The 18,555-nt window shown below is 39.9% G+C and overlaps 2 protein-coding genes across 12 annotated transcripts in view; one reads left to right on the top strand and one right to left on the bottom strand.

Moving 5' to 3' along the window:
* Window positions 1-5,789, top strand: part of IRAK1 (interleukin 1 receptor associated kinase 1) — a 32,725-nt gene extending 26,936 nt beyond the window's left edge. Inside the window, exons 12-14 of one of the 3 annotated variants that reach the window (XR_005554896.1) lie at window positions 23-536; window positions 2,253-2,375; window positions 5,432-5,450. Coding sequence is in view for 2 of the 3 variants with exons in the window: in XM_039328645.1 (XP_039184579.1) it covers window positions 23-239; window positions 2,253-2,375; window positions 5,432-5,484 (393 nt within the window). In the remaining variant the exon portion in view is untranslated. Of the gene's footprint in view, window positions 1-22; window positions 537-2,252; window positions 2,376-5,431 lie in introns of all 3 variants that reach the window. The other 2 variants (XM_039328646.1, XM_039328645.1) reach the window with 2 other exon arrangements.
* Window positions 5,790-8,097: 2,308 nt separating this feature from the next.
* TMEM187 (transmembrane protein 187) lies at window positions 8,098-18,077 on the bottom strand. 9 transcript variants are annotated; one of them, XM_039328664.1, is made up of 4 exons: window positions 17,242-18,076; window positions 10,293-10,341; window positions 9,702-9,785; window positions 8,098-9,033 (listed from the first exon to the last, which is right to left on the bottom strand). In XM_039328664.1, exon 4 carries the CDS (start codon window positions 8,970-8,972, stop codon window positions 8,103-8,105), a length of 870 nt encoding a protein of 289 aa, XP_039184598.1. In that variant the 5' UTR covers window positions 8,973-9,033; window positions 9,702-9,785; window positions 10,293-10,341; window positions 17,242-18,076; the 3' UTR covers window positions 8,098-8,102. The 9 variants fall into 9 exon arrangements, with proteins under 9 accessions (XP_039184598.1, XP_039184601.1, XP_039184597.1 ...); XM_039328667.1 differs by lacking the exon at window positions 9,702-9,785 and having other exon boundaries at window positions 17,242-18,077; XM_039328663.1 differs by lacking the exon at window positions 10,293-10,341 and having other exon boundaries at window positions 17,013-18,076.
* Between the last annotated feature and the right edge of the window lie 478 nt (window positions 18,078-18,555).

Here is an 18,555-nt window from a genome sequence, read left to right as displayed (position 1 = left end):
AACTATTCTTTCTATCCTGCAGGTCTACCAAGAGCTAGAGAGGCTACAGTTACTCCTCTTTGGGAAATCTTCTGCCTCCTTACAGCTGCCTCCACAGCCACCTCACACACCCCAAGAAGACTACTATACATCCCAGCCTCTTAATGAACCCGAGGAAAGTGATGAAAGCTTAGAGGGCTACTCCAAACTGTTGAGCGACAGAAGTGGGGCCAGAGAAAGTATGTCTATGGGCCAGTTAGGTACGACGTCTCTTTCTCCCACTCCATTCAGAGGCTTTGCCAGACAGAATGATCAAGCCGGCTAAGCAGATAACAGGAAGCCATAAAAGGGTGGGGTTCACACAAGATGACAAGCCAAATGTAAGCAGACAACATTATATATCATCAAGGCCATGTGGCGGCAAATAACAGTCATATATTTAAAGCAGTGTTTTATCAACTACCAGATGTATAGACTTCAGCTCAGAATTTTCAGCAATGGCTGCACTGCTTGGGAAATCCAGTGAGCTGAACACCAAAGAGCTGGAAGTTATTAAGGTTGGAAATTTAAAGTATTTATTAAGCACAATGAAATATTGCTAATTAGAAAAATGGTTGCGAAACAACAACCTTTACTGGATCAGCTAAGTTCAATAATTAAGGCATTTGTTTGGAATACTTTTAATGTGTCCTTGTTACAACAAGTACAGATGTCCAATTAATGCCTATAATCTAGACCAGTGGTTCTCAACCTTTTTAATGCCGTGACCCCCTCCCCCCCCACCAGTCGTAAGTCGAGGACTACTCAACTGGTCGTAAGTCGAGGACTACTCAACTGGTGCAGCACCATTTGCAGAATGGGACTTTTGGTGAGCTCAGCAGGGCAGAGACAGCCTGGACAATTCCTATTGGCTTTTGAAAGCCAATAGAATTAGACTCTATTCAAGAGAGTTTATTCTATTGGCTTTCAAAAGCCAATAGAATAAAACCGAGTAGCACAGCTAAGGAAAAGGGGGGGGGGGAGAAATGGCGGACTGCGTTGTTTGGCGACCCCCGTGAAATGGTCGTTCGGCCCCAAGTGGGGTCCGACCCACAGGTTGAGAACCACTGATATAGACAGAAATTCCAAAAGTTTAATTTTAAATAAAAACAACTGTGGGCTGTGGGCACTTTGTTATCGAGGGTGTGCATGAAATGTAATAGACCGAAATATTTTCCCTCCTGTGCTTTGCTGTCAGATGGAAGGAATGATGCAATTAAGAAGGTAGGCCTCCACTAACATTAAATCAGTTATTTGTGGAATGTATTTTGAAATCAGATATTATATGACACAAAACCTTATTTGTTAAGCTCCCAGTTTCAGCCTCTAGAATCTCCAGTTGGGTAAAGAAAGGCCTGTCTCAAATCCTGGCAAGATGTGGCCTTTGGGTATGTGTCAATCATATGGAGCAAGTTGGAGCCATGGCCTAACATGGCTTTAAATACTGTTCCACATCCATGTTAATTACTTGACCTGTCCATCTGATGTTTTTTGGCTTGTTTGGTCAATTTTGTTTTAATCATCGGCAGCTATGCTGGGCTGCAGCTTTTTAAAAAATGCATTTCTTCCTTGGTTGTTCTGCGCCATCTCCACCCAGCCCTACACCTGGTAACTTTCAAGCACCCGTATTTTAACATTTTACTATCTTTTGCTGTTCTTATTTTATTTCAATGTATGTTCTCACTAAGACTTACAGTTTTAATAGGATAGTAATACGAATGCGTTAAAGTAGGAGGGAAGGTACTTAACAACTTAAAAGCAATGCTGAAAGCAAGGTGCCTTTTAAGAAGCTCAAAATGTAAAGGTTGCTTCATCTGGCATCAAAAATACCCAGGTTGGTGCCTGGAGAGCAGCCGAATGACACTGTTGCCAATCGGAGTGAATTGTGGGAAAGACCTTGAGAGACTGGGCAAAGAGATGCTGCCAAAGGAACTGTCAGATAAGAGACAGCATAGCCTGCAGTTGGATAGTGGATGTGGCAAAAGGCTTAGAAGAGACCCTCTTTTGTTTCTCTGGCTGTAAAGGAGACGGGGTGGGGGGTGGGGGAGAGGACTGTGCTTTTCATACTTGCAAGATTCTGTCAGTATAGCTTTACAATAAAGAAGAATTAGCTTATCTAGTTGTGATTCCTATCTGGTTTACTTCAAGAGGTAGACACTAATCCAGGTCTTCTGTTAAGAGTTTGATGATCCAGGTAGGCTGTCACTTAGTGATGGTCTCCTTTCTTTCTGCAGGTGACTCTGCCCCTCAGATTGTCATCAACCCAGCACGGAGGCGCATGATGGAACGGCTGGCACTCTATCACGAGGGGGCGCTTGATAGCCTGGGTGTGCTTGCTTCGACACCTTCAGGAGAAGGTAACAGCCCCATCTCTGCAATGCTGTGCATTTGGAGGGGGGAATATTCAATCTCCAAACTGGTTCTATTCAATTAGGGAGTGAAATTTCAAGAAGGGCAGTTCAGTTCCAATCATCATTGTTCAGTTCCACCTCATCAATCAGCGTGCTCGGTAGAGAGGTATCAAAAACTATCCTCTCTTATTTTCACGTCAGAGTCAAAAATATTAGTAGGCTTTAAGATCAATAGATGAAAACGTGATAACAAGAGCAAGATTACTTTTGTCTGAAGGTGGCATAGACAAATCTGAATGGAACACATCATGATGGTTTATGTGCTTTAAATGCTGTGACCTTAAACATTGCAGATAAGTTTGGACAAATAAGCCTTTTTACATGTAGGGAAGCCATAGGAGAAACAGGTGTGACATTCCTGACTTGCTGTGCACAAGTTGTTTAGTTCAAATATATAAAGCCCCTGTAGAAGCAATGGCTGTGTTTTAATCTCTCTCCTGACATTTGTATTTTCAGGTTGAATACTGCAAATTCATAGCCCACATGAGAATTGAGAGAGTTTAAAACCTTGTTTAATAGTTAGGATCTATTCATTTTGTTCATTCTCAGTTGCTGGATTATGCCTTGTCAGAAATTTCTGAACTTAAATCTCAAGTTTTGCAAAAGATTCAAACAGAAAGAAAACGGATCTGAAGTCAAATTTATTTCCTTACCTAATTTGTAGAATCTGGTTTTATTATACAGCAGAATGTCAAGGCTATTTAAACAGATCAAGCAGGGTCAAAAACAAGACATTTGCGGTAGGACAGGAGTTCGAAGAAAGAGATTCGCAGGCTGTGCAGGAGAGATCTTGAATGGCTGGGTATTTGAGAATTATTATGATGATAAGGTAAAATTTGAAAACAGTGCTAGAGAAGTAAAAAAAAAAACAAACTTTCTACAAAACTGATTTACTCAGAACTATCTTTGGTCTCTTTTTTTGCCATCAGAGAAACTGGTTCAGAATCCTATTAAAACATATACTTCCTTCCCGGCCATCCACAGTTCTTCCCAGACTATTGTTTGACAGTTTCTAATCCTGTGCTGTGAAATAAAAAGTTTGAGCTCCTCAGATTTTGCCACATTTGTAGACCCAAAGGCCATACTTTCTGCTGTCCAGCCGGGATTCTTCCTAGTTTTGGTAAAACAGGCAATGTAGCAAACCTTTTGCCTTCTCCAAAATACAGGACAGAATGTTTTAGTTCCCTGAAAAAAATCCCTTCACCTAAAAAATTGGGATGGAAGCTAATTGTCCCCTTCTTTTTCCTCAACACAAAGAGGAAATAAACTGTATATATCCCAATCGTAGCCATGGTGGTGAATATGATGGAATGTTTAATCATGCATTCTGACCATATAATCCAGAATGGTACAGTATAGGTGATTTACCACCTGATCTCCTGTTTGTGCAAAGTACTTTGTAAAGTCAATTCTTTTTCCCCTTTTTTTCCCCTATGTACAGTCAAGCTTGCCATTTCACTAATGCCCACAGTGCAGCCATAACAGTCATGATCGGAGAAATTTGGAGTCTCACTACTTTTTTTTTCAGATTTAAATCTTCCTAATCCCAAATGAACTGAGGGGGGGAAAAATTATTGAGAAAAAAATAAATTCATCAACAGATGCCTAGGTTGAAACACTTCCTTCACTTCTGGTATTGCTGATCCTTGAAATAAAGGCCATGTTAACAGTACAGATGTGAGGCATTCCACAAGGCGGAAAGGGGGGAAAAGCAGCAGGCCTGCCATTTTACTCTGACCTCGACTACCTGGCTTATGTGCTGCATTTCCTGACCTCCTTAGCTTAAATGAGCCTATTGGCCTTTTGGAAGACTTTGGCTCTTCATCCAGGCGCTAAAGCTGGGATATGGATGGTGTTCTGGCATGGGGGTGAGTTTGTTTGATGAGCTGTTAATGTAATTTTGTGGGGCTCTGAGCCAGTTTCTTTTGAATTGGATTTGTATAGTTTAGTTATGTTTTATTTCTGTTCAGACTTCCTTGGGTAGAAATGTTTTAAGTAAATAAATAAACACGGGACGTCATTATTTTCGGAGGATGTGTGTCCTTTATCCAATATAGCACAAAATCATCTGAGAAACTAAATCCAAGCTCTTTGACACATTGCAACATCTGGTCTTTAGGCCACTCTTTCCCAACGTGGTATTTGCCAATGCATTAGATCAGTGGTTCTCAACCTTTTTAATGCCGCGACCCCCCAACTGGTCGTAAATCAAGGACTACCCAATCGGTGTCGTAAGTCGAGGACTTTCCCTGCCTGGGAGTGCCGCGCATGCGTGGTGCTGCCCCCTGCGCCGGCTGAGGTGTAGCTGGCAAGGGGCAGCGACGGCACAGGGTGACCACCGGCTGGCCCAGCCCAAGGGGGGTAAGGCACCCGCCAGGCCCCACGCATGCCAGCAACCCTCCCTGCGCCCGGCCTCCCACCCCTGGCCCTCTTTTACTTACTTTTTTAGTAGTTGCTCAGCAGGGAGGGGTGGAAACTTCCAGACAGCTTGCTTTCGCTGCAGACAACTTGCAGCACCGTTTGCAGAATGGGACTTTTGGTGGGCTCAGCAGGGCAGAGACAGCCTGGACAATTCCTATTGGCTTTTGAAAGCCAATGGAATTAGACTCTATTCAAGAGAGTCTATTCTATTGGCTTTCAAAAGCCAATAGAATAAAAGGGAGTAGCACAGCTAAGGAAAAGGGGAAAAAAATGGCAGACTGCATTGTTTGGTGACCCCCGTGAAATGGTTGTTCGACCCCAAATGGGGTCCCGACCCACAGGTTGAGAACCACTGCATTAGATTTTAACTCTCGATCACAGCTAGAGGATACTAGACTTGGAACGGCTTTGGGAAAGATGGACTGAAGGCAACTCAGACAGATTTATGATCCTATTGTGCTATTTATGAGTTCCAGTTTTGGGACAGGTGACAAACTGTTAGCTGAGATCAGTGCCTTAAAGAGCAGTTGGAAAAAAATTTATGAGCGGTTGAAACCTGAGTTTTTCTTTCTCCCCTTCAGACCGTGTTGGTGAGCCACCTCGTGAACCTGAAGAGAGTGATGAATTTGAGTGACAAATTCAACAAAGACAGGATCAAAGTTCTCATCGCGCTGACAGCACTTTGCAAATTGTAGGGTCATCTATCCTCCTTTGGATACCATGCCTGTTCCCTTAGTTGGTACCAGTGTGGTACGTGTTTCTGGTACAATTTGGCTTCAGGCCAGCAATCTGACATAAATGGAAGTCACCATTGGGGTTATGTATGGAGATCAAAACTGGTGGGGTAGGAGTGGTGATGATGTGGGTTTTCATGGTTATACAAATTCCTCACTACATGCTCCCTTTTACTGAATAGATAATAAAACATTTTATATATTTGTAAGTTGTCAGTGTCATTTAGTTTATAGATATTCGCAAGGCGTAGATGTTTACAATAGTTATAAACAAGACTACCTCCTGTGGAAGGAGGAAACTTAGAAAGCAGAAACTTTGTCCTATCAGGGTTTTCAGAAAGACGAGAACATCTGCCTTCTTTTGTTTCATCTTCTCCATATTTTCACTACAAGAAACAGCTGTAAAACCATATGGAAGTGGATTACTGATTATTCAACCAGGTGGTTATCAGAATGGTAGGTTGTTTTATTATTGTTATTTAATACAAAAAACCCACAAAATTAAGAGGAAAAAAGTAGTGATATACAGTGAAAGGGAAAAATTTTAAAACCCCAAATTTGGATACAGTCATTATAACTAAGATAAAATGGAAAGAAAAAAATCTACACAATGTCAGGTTGGTAAATTTTGTCCATTGCAATGATTCTTTTTTTTTTTTTTGCTGTGCTGCAGTTGTGATAGCCATGACAGATTATGTTTTAAGAATGTCGTTCAACATCACAGTAAGATGTTTCTATTCAAAACTGAACTATTCTAAATATTAATAATGCTGAATAATTACATTGCATCACTGTGAAGGGAGAAGTTGTAGTAGGAAAAGGCTAAAACATTGGACAAAGGATGAAGAAGATGAAAGTTCAAATTCATCCTTAGTTGTGGAAGCTCAATGTGTGACTTTGGCCAGCCTGTCTCAGCCCAAACCGATGATGGAATGGGATAGAAGAGGAAGCGCTATGTATCTTAAACTAAGCTGCTAGATAAAAATCAAAAATATATTTTCTTGTAGCCAACTTACAGTGGGCTCAGGACATCACTGTTTGCACAGGCCTTAAGGAAGAAAACAACTGGGGTTCAGTGACCTTGCAAAAGCAGCTATTCAGAAGAAAAGGAAAATGACTTCATCAAATGACTGTTAATCCCTTTCGTTCAAATCATACTCTGGAGCAGTTCTTCTAGATTGAGACAGGAATCTTTCTCCACTTGGGCCTAGTGATTGCAAGGGTTGAATCTTCGTATGCAAAATATGCATATATTACCTTATTACTATTTGACTCATCAGTGACAAAGTATGGCAAGGCACTTCCAAAGTGTGCATCTGCTCCAGCCTACCTTAAAAATGATACTGAAAAACATCTGCCACTCTGTAATAAGTTGTGCTTCAAAGGTTCTGATCCTATACCTTAAGTGTGTTTGTAGTTGTCAACAACCCCCTACAGCAGTGGTTCTCAACCTGTGGGTCGGGACCCCATTTGGGGTCGACTGACCATTTCACGGGGGTCGCCAAACAACACAGTCCGCCATTTTTTCCCCCTTTTCCTTAGCTATGCTACTCCCTTTTATTCTATTGGCTTTTGAAAGCCAATAGAATAGACTCTCTTGAATAGAGTCTAATTCTATTGGCTTTCAAAAGCTAATAGGAATTGTCCAGGCTGTCTCTGCCCTGCTGAGCCCGTCAAAAGTCCCATTCTGCAAACGGTGCTGCACCAGTTGAGTAGTCCTCGACTTACGACCGGTTGGGGATTGCGGCATTAAAAAGGTTGAGAACCACTGCCCTACAGGTTTAGCCATGACCGAACTGCCATGTAAAAACTGTAGGCAGATAACTGCCTCTTGGAAATGCCATTTCCTAGTGTTCCATCAGAAACTTCAATTGGCTGAAAGGGCTTCTCTAATGGAATTAGGCCCAGTTTTTATAGGTAGTCCTTGACTTATAACCACAATTAGAACAGAATTTCTGTTGCTAAGCAAGGCGACTGTTAAGCAAGTCTACAGGATTTTACAATCTTTTTTGCCCCAGTTGTTAACTGAATTATTATTCTTATTATTAAAGGAATCTCATGGTTGTTAAGCAAATCCATCTTCCCCATTGGTTTTGCTTGTCAGAAGCCAGCTGGGAAGGTCTCAAAAGATGACCACATGACCGTGGGACACACTGCAATCGTCATAAATACATTTGGGTTGCCAAGCACCCGAATTCTAACCATATGACCATGGCAATGCTGTGACAGTTGTTAAGTGTAAGGACTGGTCGTAAATCACTTTTTTCAGTTCTGTTAACTTCAAACAGTCACTAGACAATTGGTTGTACGTTGAAGACTATCTGTATAAACCAGCAATTTTTTTCTCTCCCATGTGGTTTTATAAAACAGCATTATATTCAACAGGAAATGAACTGAGTGATACTGTGTGGATTCACCAACTATCTTCAGTAGCCTTTTGAAGAAACTGGCATATTTGAGCAGACTTTTTCTTTCAAACCACATTATGTTCTTGTACTATTATAAGTTTCTCCTTTGATTAAGATTGTTCACTGAAATTATATTTCATTGAGCATAGTCGATGTCTGCTCATTAAGGTAAGAAAGAGAAAAGCACAATGGAACTGCAACACATCGCATATCTTGGACCAAAAATGACCAGTGAGCCGAGAGAAGAGCACCCACTGGGCCAGTTCCCGATCCCACACCTTGAGGCTTACAAAACCCAAGCAACACATCGTCCCCAGAACTATAATCCAGATGGAACTGGCACTGCCAAAATGTCTTTGCACTTTCAGTACTCTCCAAAAAACAGCAATTATATGTCCACTCAATGCCAACTCAAAACCTTGTGGGTGAAGCAATGCCAGAACATAACTAGTCAGTGAAGTCACTTCTATGGCTAGAAAAACATATGGTTGCCACCCATCTTCAAGAAAAAGGCACCAAACAATGACCCAAGCAAAAATTGGTAGTGTTAACCACTGATCTAGCACAGCTGCCCAGTGATGTTGTGTCCACAGCCGGACCCATTGTGTAGGCCCATATAAAAGCGCCATGAGGGCAAAGATCTCTTGAAAGTAGGTCTGCCTACTCTTGTCACCTGGTGGCCACCAATACCAACCCAGAAGTAAGTAGGCCAAATTGATTAAGCAATTTGCTGGCATAGCTAGGAAAGTTGGCATTCCAGGCACAGTTGGTTCAGCATAATGCTCGTAGCCAGTATCTATGTGAGCGCCATCAAAAATTCCTGAAGCCACCACTAGTATGCAAAGCAGCAGGCCTCCAGTCACATGCAAGAATGGCTTGTCATCTTCTGACTTCATAGCTGTCTTTTTCAAAGTCTTGAGCCTTGCTCTCTGCACCGCTGCCGAACGACTGCCACTGCTACAAATGCTTTTTTTCCCCATTATTTATTCCCTCGTTTTGCCAGTCTGGCCATCTGTTCAAATCCCATTCCTCCTAGAATAGCTTACAAAAAACAAGAAGAGAGCATGAAATGGATGACACAGTTGATTAGTTTCCCAAGATGAGTTTACTGCCCAGAGTGGGCTTTGATACTTTCCCCACTAATGTACACAGGAAGTGAGTGGGTTCAGTTAAACTCTCCTCTTAGAAAGCTTGGTGACATTTTCCATTGCTGAAAACACTCATCTTCCCTTTCCTGTTCAAACAGCCAACAGCATGAGCCTATTCAAGCAAAGGCCCAGCATGTTTTCTTGGCAGCTCCTGCCAAGAAGATTCTAGCATTTGCTGTTATGAAACAGCTGTAGTGGCAGGATTGGCTATTGGTGACATCACTGCATTGTGGAGGAAATGGGGGGGGTAGGGTGATTTCCTTCCCATGATCTTCTGTTTTGTAACCATGGAGACAAGAAGTGCTAGATAGTAAGCCTAGAGAGCCCTTTAAGCTCAGGCTGCAAAGCTTTCTGTTCTCCGGTTTTTCTTGCAAACAAGTTGCTTTTGTACATATCAACTTTGCAGACACATCTACTGCACCCTCTTAGAAATAAATCTACGGCATTATTTAAAAGACACTTCAGAAGTAATTTAGAGTTGGGAAGAGATTCAGGTGGAGGAAAAGTTCAATTAATATTATTATACACAGCAATGTGACATCAAAGCTACTAGTTCTTTACCTGGTGTTGGCTTTCATAGGCATCAAGTTCTTCCCAAGAACCTAGGAACTTGTAATGAATTGGTGTAGGATCCAAGCAGTGTGGCTTTTTGTAATTTACAGATGGAAATTTTGTCAATGCACAGATTTTGCAAATGCCATTCAAGATTTTTTGCACCCAATGTTGTTTATTAATTTAGTAATAACTTTTTATTATTTAGATGGGGGGGGGAAAGATTTTTTTCCACATTAAGCTTGGCTCCTAATGACCACATGAACCAAGCCTGAGGTTTTCCTGCTAATAGCATGGAATTTGCTTGCCACTGCCTTGTAGTTTTGACTTCCAACTTTACATACAGCCCTGTTATCCCTTTGAGATACCCCATTGAGTCCCACAAAGCAAGGTGCTGGGATTCTTTCATCCAAGTACTAGATGTATCTAAACCTATTTTTCTGAGATCACTCCAGGATAGCTAGATACTGCCACCAAGCTGGACATCAGGAAAATGCTTCCAATAGGGAGTATTAAAAAAAAAACCTAGAAAATACAGTACATTGTATATTTGGTTCAACTGGGGAGGGGAGGGAATCACTTCTCTGAAATTCTAATCACCGTTTTAGATGATCCATCCAATACGAAATCTGCATAGATCCTGGAGATTCTGCAGAGAATACAAGGCAAAGCTGGGGTACATCACCACTTCTCTCCACACATCAACCTCCCCAGGGTAATAGCCCGCTGCCCAGCTGGCCCCCTTTCATCTCCCTAATGTTTTTCCCCTCTGTCGCATCTCTTCCCCCCTCCTCTCCCTCTACCCATGTCCTTCGATTTTTCCTGCTTTTCTGCTTTCAATCTATAATTCAGGACAAAACAGCCCATTTTGGTAATCTGGGCTGAATACAAATGTTTCGGGTCAGACACAAACCACCTAAAATTCAGTGCTATGTGTAAAGAATGGTTCATGCACCAATGGCTTTATAGATCCCTATTCCTAATTAACACTATCTTCAGGTCCTGGGGATTTTTATTCGGGAAACATCTGGTTGTAGAAATCCTCCTGATCAGAAGTATTAACTGGAAATCTTGAGCCCATGTACTGTATACCTTTTCTCTAAGCTGAAAGGAGTATATGTTTGTATGCTTGCAGCCACTCAACTGCTTATTTAAAGAGGGGAAGCATAATCACTCAGGAAATTTCATGGCATTTTCTTGGTCTTTGTCTGAAACTAATAGACACCTCAATATTGCTCAACTACAGCATCCAGCTTTTTAATTATGTCATAGCTCGATACCATTACACAATGCAAAGTTCCCCATTCCTACATTTTACTGCATTAATTATCTTATCTGAAAGCAAATCTATGTGATACCTTAACTATGTTCCCAAACATATACTTATTGGTAAAGACTTAGAGCAGTGGTCTCCAACCTTTTTGGCTGCACGGACCAGTGTCGGGGTTGGGTGGGTGAAGGGATGGATTCACATGCTCAACCTAATCTCACAAATGCGCAAATGAAGCTTAGCATGCTTGCCTGCCACTTGCACGTGGCCCAGTAGTGGTCTGAGGCCCGGGGATTGGGAACCCCTGACTTAGAGGAAGGTGGCTTTTTGTGGTGGAAATCAATAGGCAAGAATATCATTTTTTGTCTAAAGTATTATTCATCAATAACAAAAATATAATTCATTTAAAATTATGTGAAATTCAGAGCAGAATGGATGAACTGCTAAGAAGCAAGTAGAAGCACCCACTTAAAGTGCTGAGACATTAGCAACAAGTTTTCCACTAAAAGCTGAATGAACCCTGATTATCAATAAGGTGGCAAATATCACAGCAAGATTGCCTTCACATTGTTAGTTCATTTTCATTCAGCTTGGAAAATGACATTGGAAGCAAAATTATAAAATAATGATCCAACTAAAACAGGCCTGAATTATTTGGGTTTCCCTAAAGATAAAAAAGTTGCCCAAAAGCAATTAACATACTGATTTGCCTCTCATTGAAAGGAAGATATCAACAAATTCACTTCAAAGGTGAGGTTTTGTCCCTGCCATTCTGGACCAGTTGAAACTACAGGTCATGTGTTCCTGTACTGCTAATATTATCATGAAATTCATCACCTGTATTTAATTTCACCTTACATTTCATTTCTTCTGACAATTTTTATATTATTTTATATTATTTACCAAGATATAAAAGAAAAGTGTACTCCAATCTAAAACAATAACACAGTATATTTTGGGTTTTGCCTTTATCTTGGTGAAGTAATATTACAACACTTAAATTTTTACTACTTTATTTCTTACACTTTATTCCTAAATTTTAGTTTCTCCTAATTTAATCAGAAGTTTTCATTTATTTCCATTTGAGCTCTGCAAACGTTATTACAAAAGTATGCACAATTCTGGTCAGTGAACACAATAAAGATGTTCTGTTCTTTTCCATCAATTCTAATTTTGGAGAGACATGAATACCTCTTCAAAACCAACCTGCTTTCTCCATCCCCACATAAACAGAAACAACACTTAAGAGTTACAGAATGATTGAACAAAGGTTCAAAACATTTGAGAGTGGAGGGAGAATGCAAAATACAATTAGCAGAAGAGGGTGCAGGAAAAAGAGAGTAAGTCATAGATTTCTAAGAGGTGAACCTTGATTTGAATGAATAATACTGAGGCTGTATTTGCATAACACACTTACTCATAAATCAATGAACAAAGATTTACTGACTTACCCAAGTGCCCAGATTTGTACACCATACTGAAACATAGATGAATCATGCTACTGTTATTTGTCTCACGTACACCATGATTTACAAACTAGGCAAATATATAATAACCTTGTGTATTATGCAAACCCACTCTGTGACAATAAATCAAACTATCCTTAAAGGGTCCTAAAAAGAGGGAGCAAGCAATATATTTATTACAATGGTGAGAAAAATAACCATAGTATTGCATGTATCTATAGGAACCAATGTCTCCTTAAGGACAACTACATAATATATAGGAACATCCATAATTAAGATTATGAATATTACACATTTTCTAAATTGCAATCCAAAAATTTATATTTCAAATATGGTATTTACATGAATATTGCACCTTTGTATGGGAAATTTAAAAATGGGGGGGGACTGAAGTGCTTTGAGGAGCCAATTTAAATTTAAAAATGAATTAGTAAAAGAATTCCAAAGTGTTTTGCAAAAAAATGGTTATATGTTTTAATTTTTAAAAAAATTCACTCTTTATTATGTATGAACCAGCCAATAGCTGGATCTCTCTGGGAAATGTATAATAAAACACACTAAAATGCAATTTAAATAAAAACATAAAATAAACTATAAACATTACATAAATTAGACAGCTATTATTCAAAAACTAATATCCAGATCCCATCAGCCAAAGAGTGTTGGCTGGCGGGGACTAGAAGATGGACTTTTTCTACAGTGGCCCCTGCTTTATGGAACATCATGCCTTTTGAGATTAGAATGGCTCCAACCAGTGCTTTTTTTCTATTTAAAAAAAAAAAAAGGTGCCAGAACTCACACACGTCATACAACCCACCTTGCCTACCCTCCAAGGTTCCATCCAAAAAAGGTGTTGGAACTCTGTTCTGGGCATTCTATGAGAAAAAAAGCCCTGGCTTCAACACTTAGATTTTTGTAAGACCCTAAAAACCTGGCTATGGATTGGCAAATCAATGTAAATCACAAAGAACTGGCATCACTAAGTTCCCATCAGCCAACCCCATTAAGCAGTCTAGCTGCTTTATGAGCTTGAACCAAGCTCAGAGAGCATCAAGGACTCATTTCAACTATGAGCTACAAATATTCTCCTCTATTGGTAACTGTTTTATTTTGAACTAAATGAAGTTTGCAGATCATTTTCAGAGGCACCCTATGTACAATGTATTCAATAATCCAACTAGGAAATTACCAGGCTTTGAATAACTGTTACAAAGCTCTTTCTGTCCAATAAGATCACAGCTGATAAATCAATCAAAGCTGATAAAAGGCACTCCATGATATGAAGGCCTCAAGTCACAGGGATAGATCTAAGAGCATCCCCAAATTGTGAACCTGCTTCTTTAGGGCAAGTTTAGACCCCCAGGAAAGGCAGGGCACCACTCAGCTGGACAGATGCATCACCCACAAACAGCATCTCCATATTGTCTAGACCAGTGGTTCTTAACCTGGGCGATATCACCCCACAGGGGGCAATTTCATTCTTCAGGGGGGCGATGGAACGAAAAGGGGCAACGTGGGGGCAAAGGAACGAAAAGGGGGCGATATGGGGGCGATGGAGCGAGAAGTTTTGGGGACACTTTTGAGACTTTTTCGTACAGTGAATCACTATATATCTGTCGTACAAAAACATCACATCGCTCGCTATTAGTGGATTGAATTGTATTTTCAAGTTCCTCCAGCTAGCTTCAGTACAGAACGCCATATATATCTTCATGCGCGTTGCACAGCAGCCTCTACCCATACAGTGGCGCGCCATTGGTCAGAATATGGGAGATATGGGAAAAAGATTGGAAATAAATTATTTGCATCGATATGTCCTGATGACAATTTTAAAGAAAACAAAAAAAAGTGTTTGCATAAAATTGAAGAATTATTTCCTATGTTGTGATTGAGAGGTTGGGGGAGGGGGGCAATGACAACTTCCTCATTGGCTCAAGGGGGCGATTCGTTCAAAAAGGTTAAGAACCACTGGTCTAGACCATGTCTGTTTATTGACCTTTATTCTATCCATTAGCACTGGTTCAAAACGCCAACTGTATTACACTTCCCGTCTTTTCCAGTGCAGGTCACCCCACAAGGCAACTAAGGTAGTTCCAGTTCCATAGCTAAACTGAAAGGGATCTGGATAATCAGCTTCATTCAAGACAGCCTGGAGTTGATTTGCCACAGCCTGCCCAGGCTCCTTGAATTACCATTAGATTCCTTACAGACCTCCTTCTAACCTTTCTAAGGTCAATTGGTGCTTTGTCTTGTCTTTTCCCTACCAATATAATCTGTGATTTCAGACCTAATTTACCCGACTGTAACCTTAATGTTTCAATTTCTATTCATGGCTTTTTCTAGCCTATAAGTCTCAAACAATGAATGGTTGCCATTTATTTTAATACTTCAATATCTGACTCCTATACTTAAGAAAAAAGCAATCACAATTATTGTCCCATTAATGCTAAACTGCACATTAAATTATCTTCAGTAGATGCATGTTTTGTAAAGCAGATCTGTTGATAGCTTTGTAAAATCTTGTTGCTCATGGGATATAAATATTTTTTAAAAATGCTCTGGTTGAGGAAATAAAACCTAGTACAGGGAAATTAATCTCAACATATCCTCAGGTAAAGTACCCACTTGGACAGAAAGTGATGTGACAGAACTATAATGAAATTTGGCACAGCACAAGGCAAAAGTACAATTCATACCTAATAAACTATTTATATATATGTAACCTTTTGCAGTGGCATCATGAGTGTGTATTTTTTAAAAATATAACTATTTTCTTCTGCACTATATCAGGGGTCAAGCCCAAGATATTTCGATTGAAGAAGAAAATTATATTTGTTCCTGTGTTTTCATTAAAATATATCACATGTCCATAGAAAAATCTCAACGAAATTTCTGTGCAGCTAGAGTACTAAGGCCACCCAATTAAAATACTCTGCGGGATTTACAAAATATCAAATATATGTAATTAAAACACAAGCATCCTAACCCCACGCCAAGAAGCACAGCCAAGTCTTAAGGGACTTCTGGAATACTGTTGATTGATTACATTTATATGCCACCCAGACTAGGAGAGAAATCTGGAGAGTGAAAACAACAAACATCTCCAGAGAATGCTTTTCCCCAAGTCAAAGATAGTGACAGAGAAGGACATTTTCATAATCCTGCAAGCATTTAATAAGCATTTAATTGAAGAGACCTGGAGCACATCTACCCTGCCTGAGTATTCCTAGTGGGCAGAAACAACTGGAGATAATCCCTCAGATTGCCATGAAGTGGTCTCTAGGTGATGACTAACACTGTGAATTGTACATGGAACCAAATATCCATTATATTCTGTGGCATTTTTCCTATACGAAATGGGTAACCAATACAACTCATGTAAAAGTAATGACACACAGCATAACTTGGTGTGAAAACAGCAATGTATTCAGCCTAAAGTAATGGATGAGTGCCTACAGCAATCTGCAATAGTTTCTTCCTACACCTTTTATGCTAGATATCGCATACTTAGCAGTCATCCATACCTCAAGATGGATGCCTTTCAAATCTGGTGAGGAAACCCAAAATTGTTGCCTAATATTTAAAAGGGGAAAAACAAATCTTTCAATATGGAGAAACACAGAAAGGCAAACTATCTGTGAAATTATTGTGGTGGCATTAGGATTTTATTTGGACAGTATATACTGTGCATAAGCATAAAACATGATAAAATATTAGTGCAGGAATAAAGCAAGAAAACAGACACATAAAGAGAAAAAAATGTGACAATAAAAGCAACCAAAGATATAAAAGGCTTTTGCATGATGGTGGGATTGAAATGAATCAACTTTGAAATCTTTATAATTTCGCCCACTCCTTGTTGCCATTTGCTTTTCCTGTTGTTTAAAATTATTTTTAAAGTATAAGTTACATTCTGAATCTTAGTGTTGATCTTTCGTTTTGGACAATTATGTGACTGCAGCTGACCACAGCAGCTGGCCACCCAGAAGCATTGAAGCAGCAAAATTTTGCCAAATTTCAGTAGCACAACAGTTAAGAGTCCCAGATTTTGGATGCATTTTGTAAGTTAGTCAATTTGAGGTACACTGGTTAAAAAACTTGCCCAATGAAGATTAAAAAAAAAAAAAATCAAACAAGTGAACTTCAGTAATATCTACTAAGAAAGATACTCCATGGATGAAGAAAAAAAGAAAGTGCAAATTAAATAGAAAAAAGAACATAAAAAGTCTTGTTATAGAAGAAATTCAATTTACAACAAAATAATTATTCATTTTGAACTCATGAGATATGGGTCCCTATTTCGCTCCAGGTATTGTACCTTCTGATCATAAGTATATATTAATTTGATATTTATACCTTCAATAAGAAAATATTAGCAGAACTTCATGATCTTGCTTTACTTATTTACATAAATCACTTATTTTTAATTTTAAAGACTTCGCACTATCTTCTTCCTTCGCACTATCTTCCCAGTTGCTAGTCAGGAATTTAACTTATACTTTAAAAAAAAGCATAGATCTGCTGTTAATTTATTATCGATACAACGAACACAAGTTGGGGATATATAACCGAAAAAGCCCCTACCTTTGGGAATCTAAATGTTGAATGATGAGAAATAGTAAAAAATAATACAGGAGACCTCAAAATACAGGCAGTTACTTTTCCTCGATGTATTCTACAAAGGCAGTAGTACCTCTAAACTACTGCTCCACGCCAAAATCCTACAGTACTATATAATTATCAATAATTATTATCAATGTAAAGCCTGCAACTCTGAATTGACCGACTTAGACAAAAGCCCTACTGAACTTACTTCCCAGTAACCATGCAGAGAACTAGGCTGATTGCTTATTGGGCAAGTTTAACTGGTTTCAACGCAACGTAATCCTCTGCAAGCAGGCTCCAAAATGAATCCTTCGGGATTCACGGGGGTTTATTGTTAGGCCAACGTGTCCATGGCCAAAGACAACTGCAAATCAGGAATCATGCAACACGGGCAAAGAAAGACCGCTTTCTTATCGCTGACGACCAGACCCAAAGCATCCGGGTCTTCGCAGATGCAGCCGGGAAGGGCCTATCCGGGAAATGCTTCTGCGCCTGCGCAATTGAGACCGGCGAGTCCCAGAGAAAAACTGTTAAGGGTACTTTCTAAGATCGTGTTACTATTTCAAAGTCTATATATTCTAAAAATGGCATCTTTCTCCATTTAAGAGAAATTCGAAAGCGATAATTAAATAAGTCTCCTACGGATCCACGTTTTAGTAACTGAACTTCTGAATCGCCAGCTTGAGTAGACCAGTCCGCGCTGCTCCTTCGATCAACAGCTTTGGTCATGCTGAAAAAAGCGGCGTCACGCGACAGCCCGTTTGTTCTTTATTCGTAGTGCGTCATGTTAGTTCCTGTCTTCAACATCCGGGTAATTGAGCCCGTTAGCACCATCTTGGTTTCTTTTTCAGTCACGCTACCCGCTAGATTTCAGCTAGCGCCATTTTGGGGCTGTATAGCAATTCGCGTAGGAGAAGCGATTGTACATTTCTGTTATCCGATTATTTAATAAACCTGGTTTAATCGGGAAAATACATCAAGAACGTAATACGGAAGTTTCTTGACTTCAAAGAAGCCGTTTTTACCGAGGGTTCGGCCCATCCGGGTATTTATGAGGCAGCCATCTTGAATGCGTATATATCCGCACCATCCGGAATAGGAGAATCGCCATCTTGAATCTCACACAACACAGGGCGGCAACATACGGGCACTGGAGGAGGACGCCATTTTAATGCTCGAAAGGGAGGGAAACACATCCGGGAACTTAATGGGATATTTGTGGGTTGGTTTTTTTTTATTATTTTGGGATAGTGATAGCAAAGGGGTGGATCCAAAATGGCAGCTTCCAGGAAAGCATGAAACCTGAATTTTAACATAATTCCCAGTATTATATAAGCCTGCCTGAATTCCGAATCGTGTTATTTAATTCCTTGAAATTCGGGATAAGATTCAGGACCAGAAATATTTATAGAAATCAAGACAGTTTTTGCGGGAAATAGATTCAGGTGCATTCCTGAAGATGAGTAGGTCATGGGTGCTCTCCTAACCGCTGGATGACACGCGAACATCCAATAAATATTAT

Source organism: Crotalus tigris, unplaced genomic scaffold, assembly GCF_016545835.1.
Source record: "Crotalus tigris isolate CLP2741 ecotype Arizona unplaced genomic scaffold, ASM1654583v1 scf7180000024383.4638030, whole genome shotgun sequence".
Lineage (NCBI taxonomy): Eukaryota > Metazoa > Chordata > Lepidosauria > Squamata > Viperidae > Crotalus > Crotalus tigris.
The sequence above is the reverse complement of the archived record's forward strand: the minus strand, read 5'-3'. Positions and strand labels throughout refer to the sequence as shown.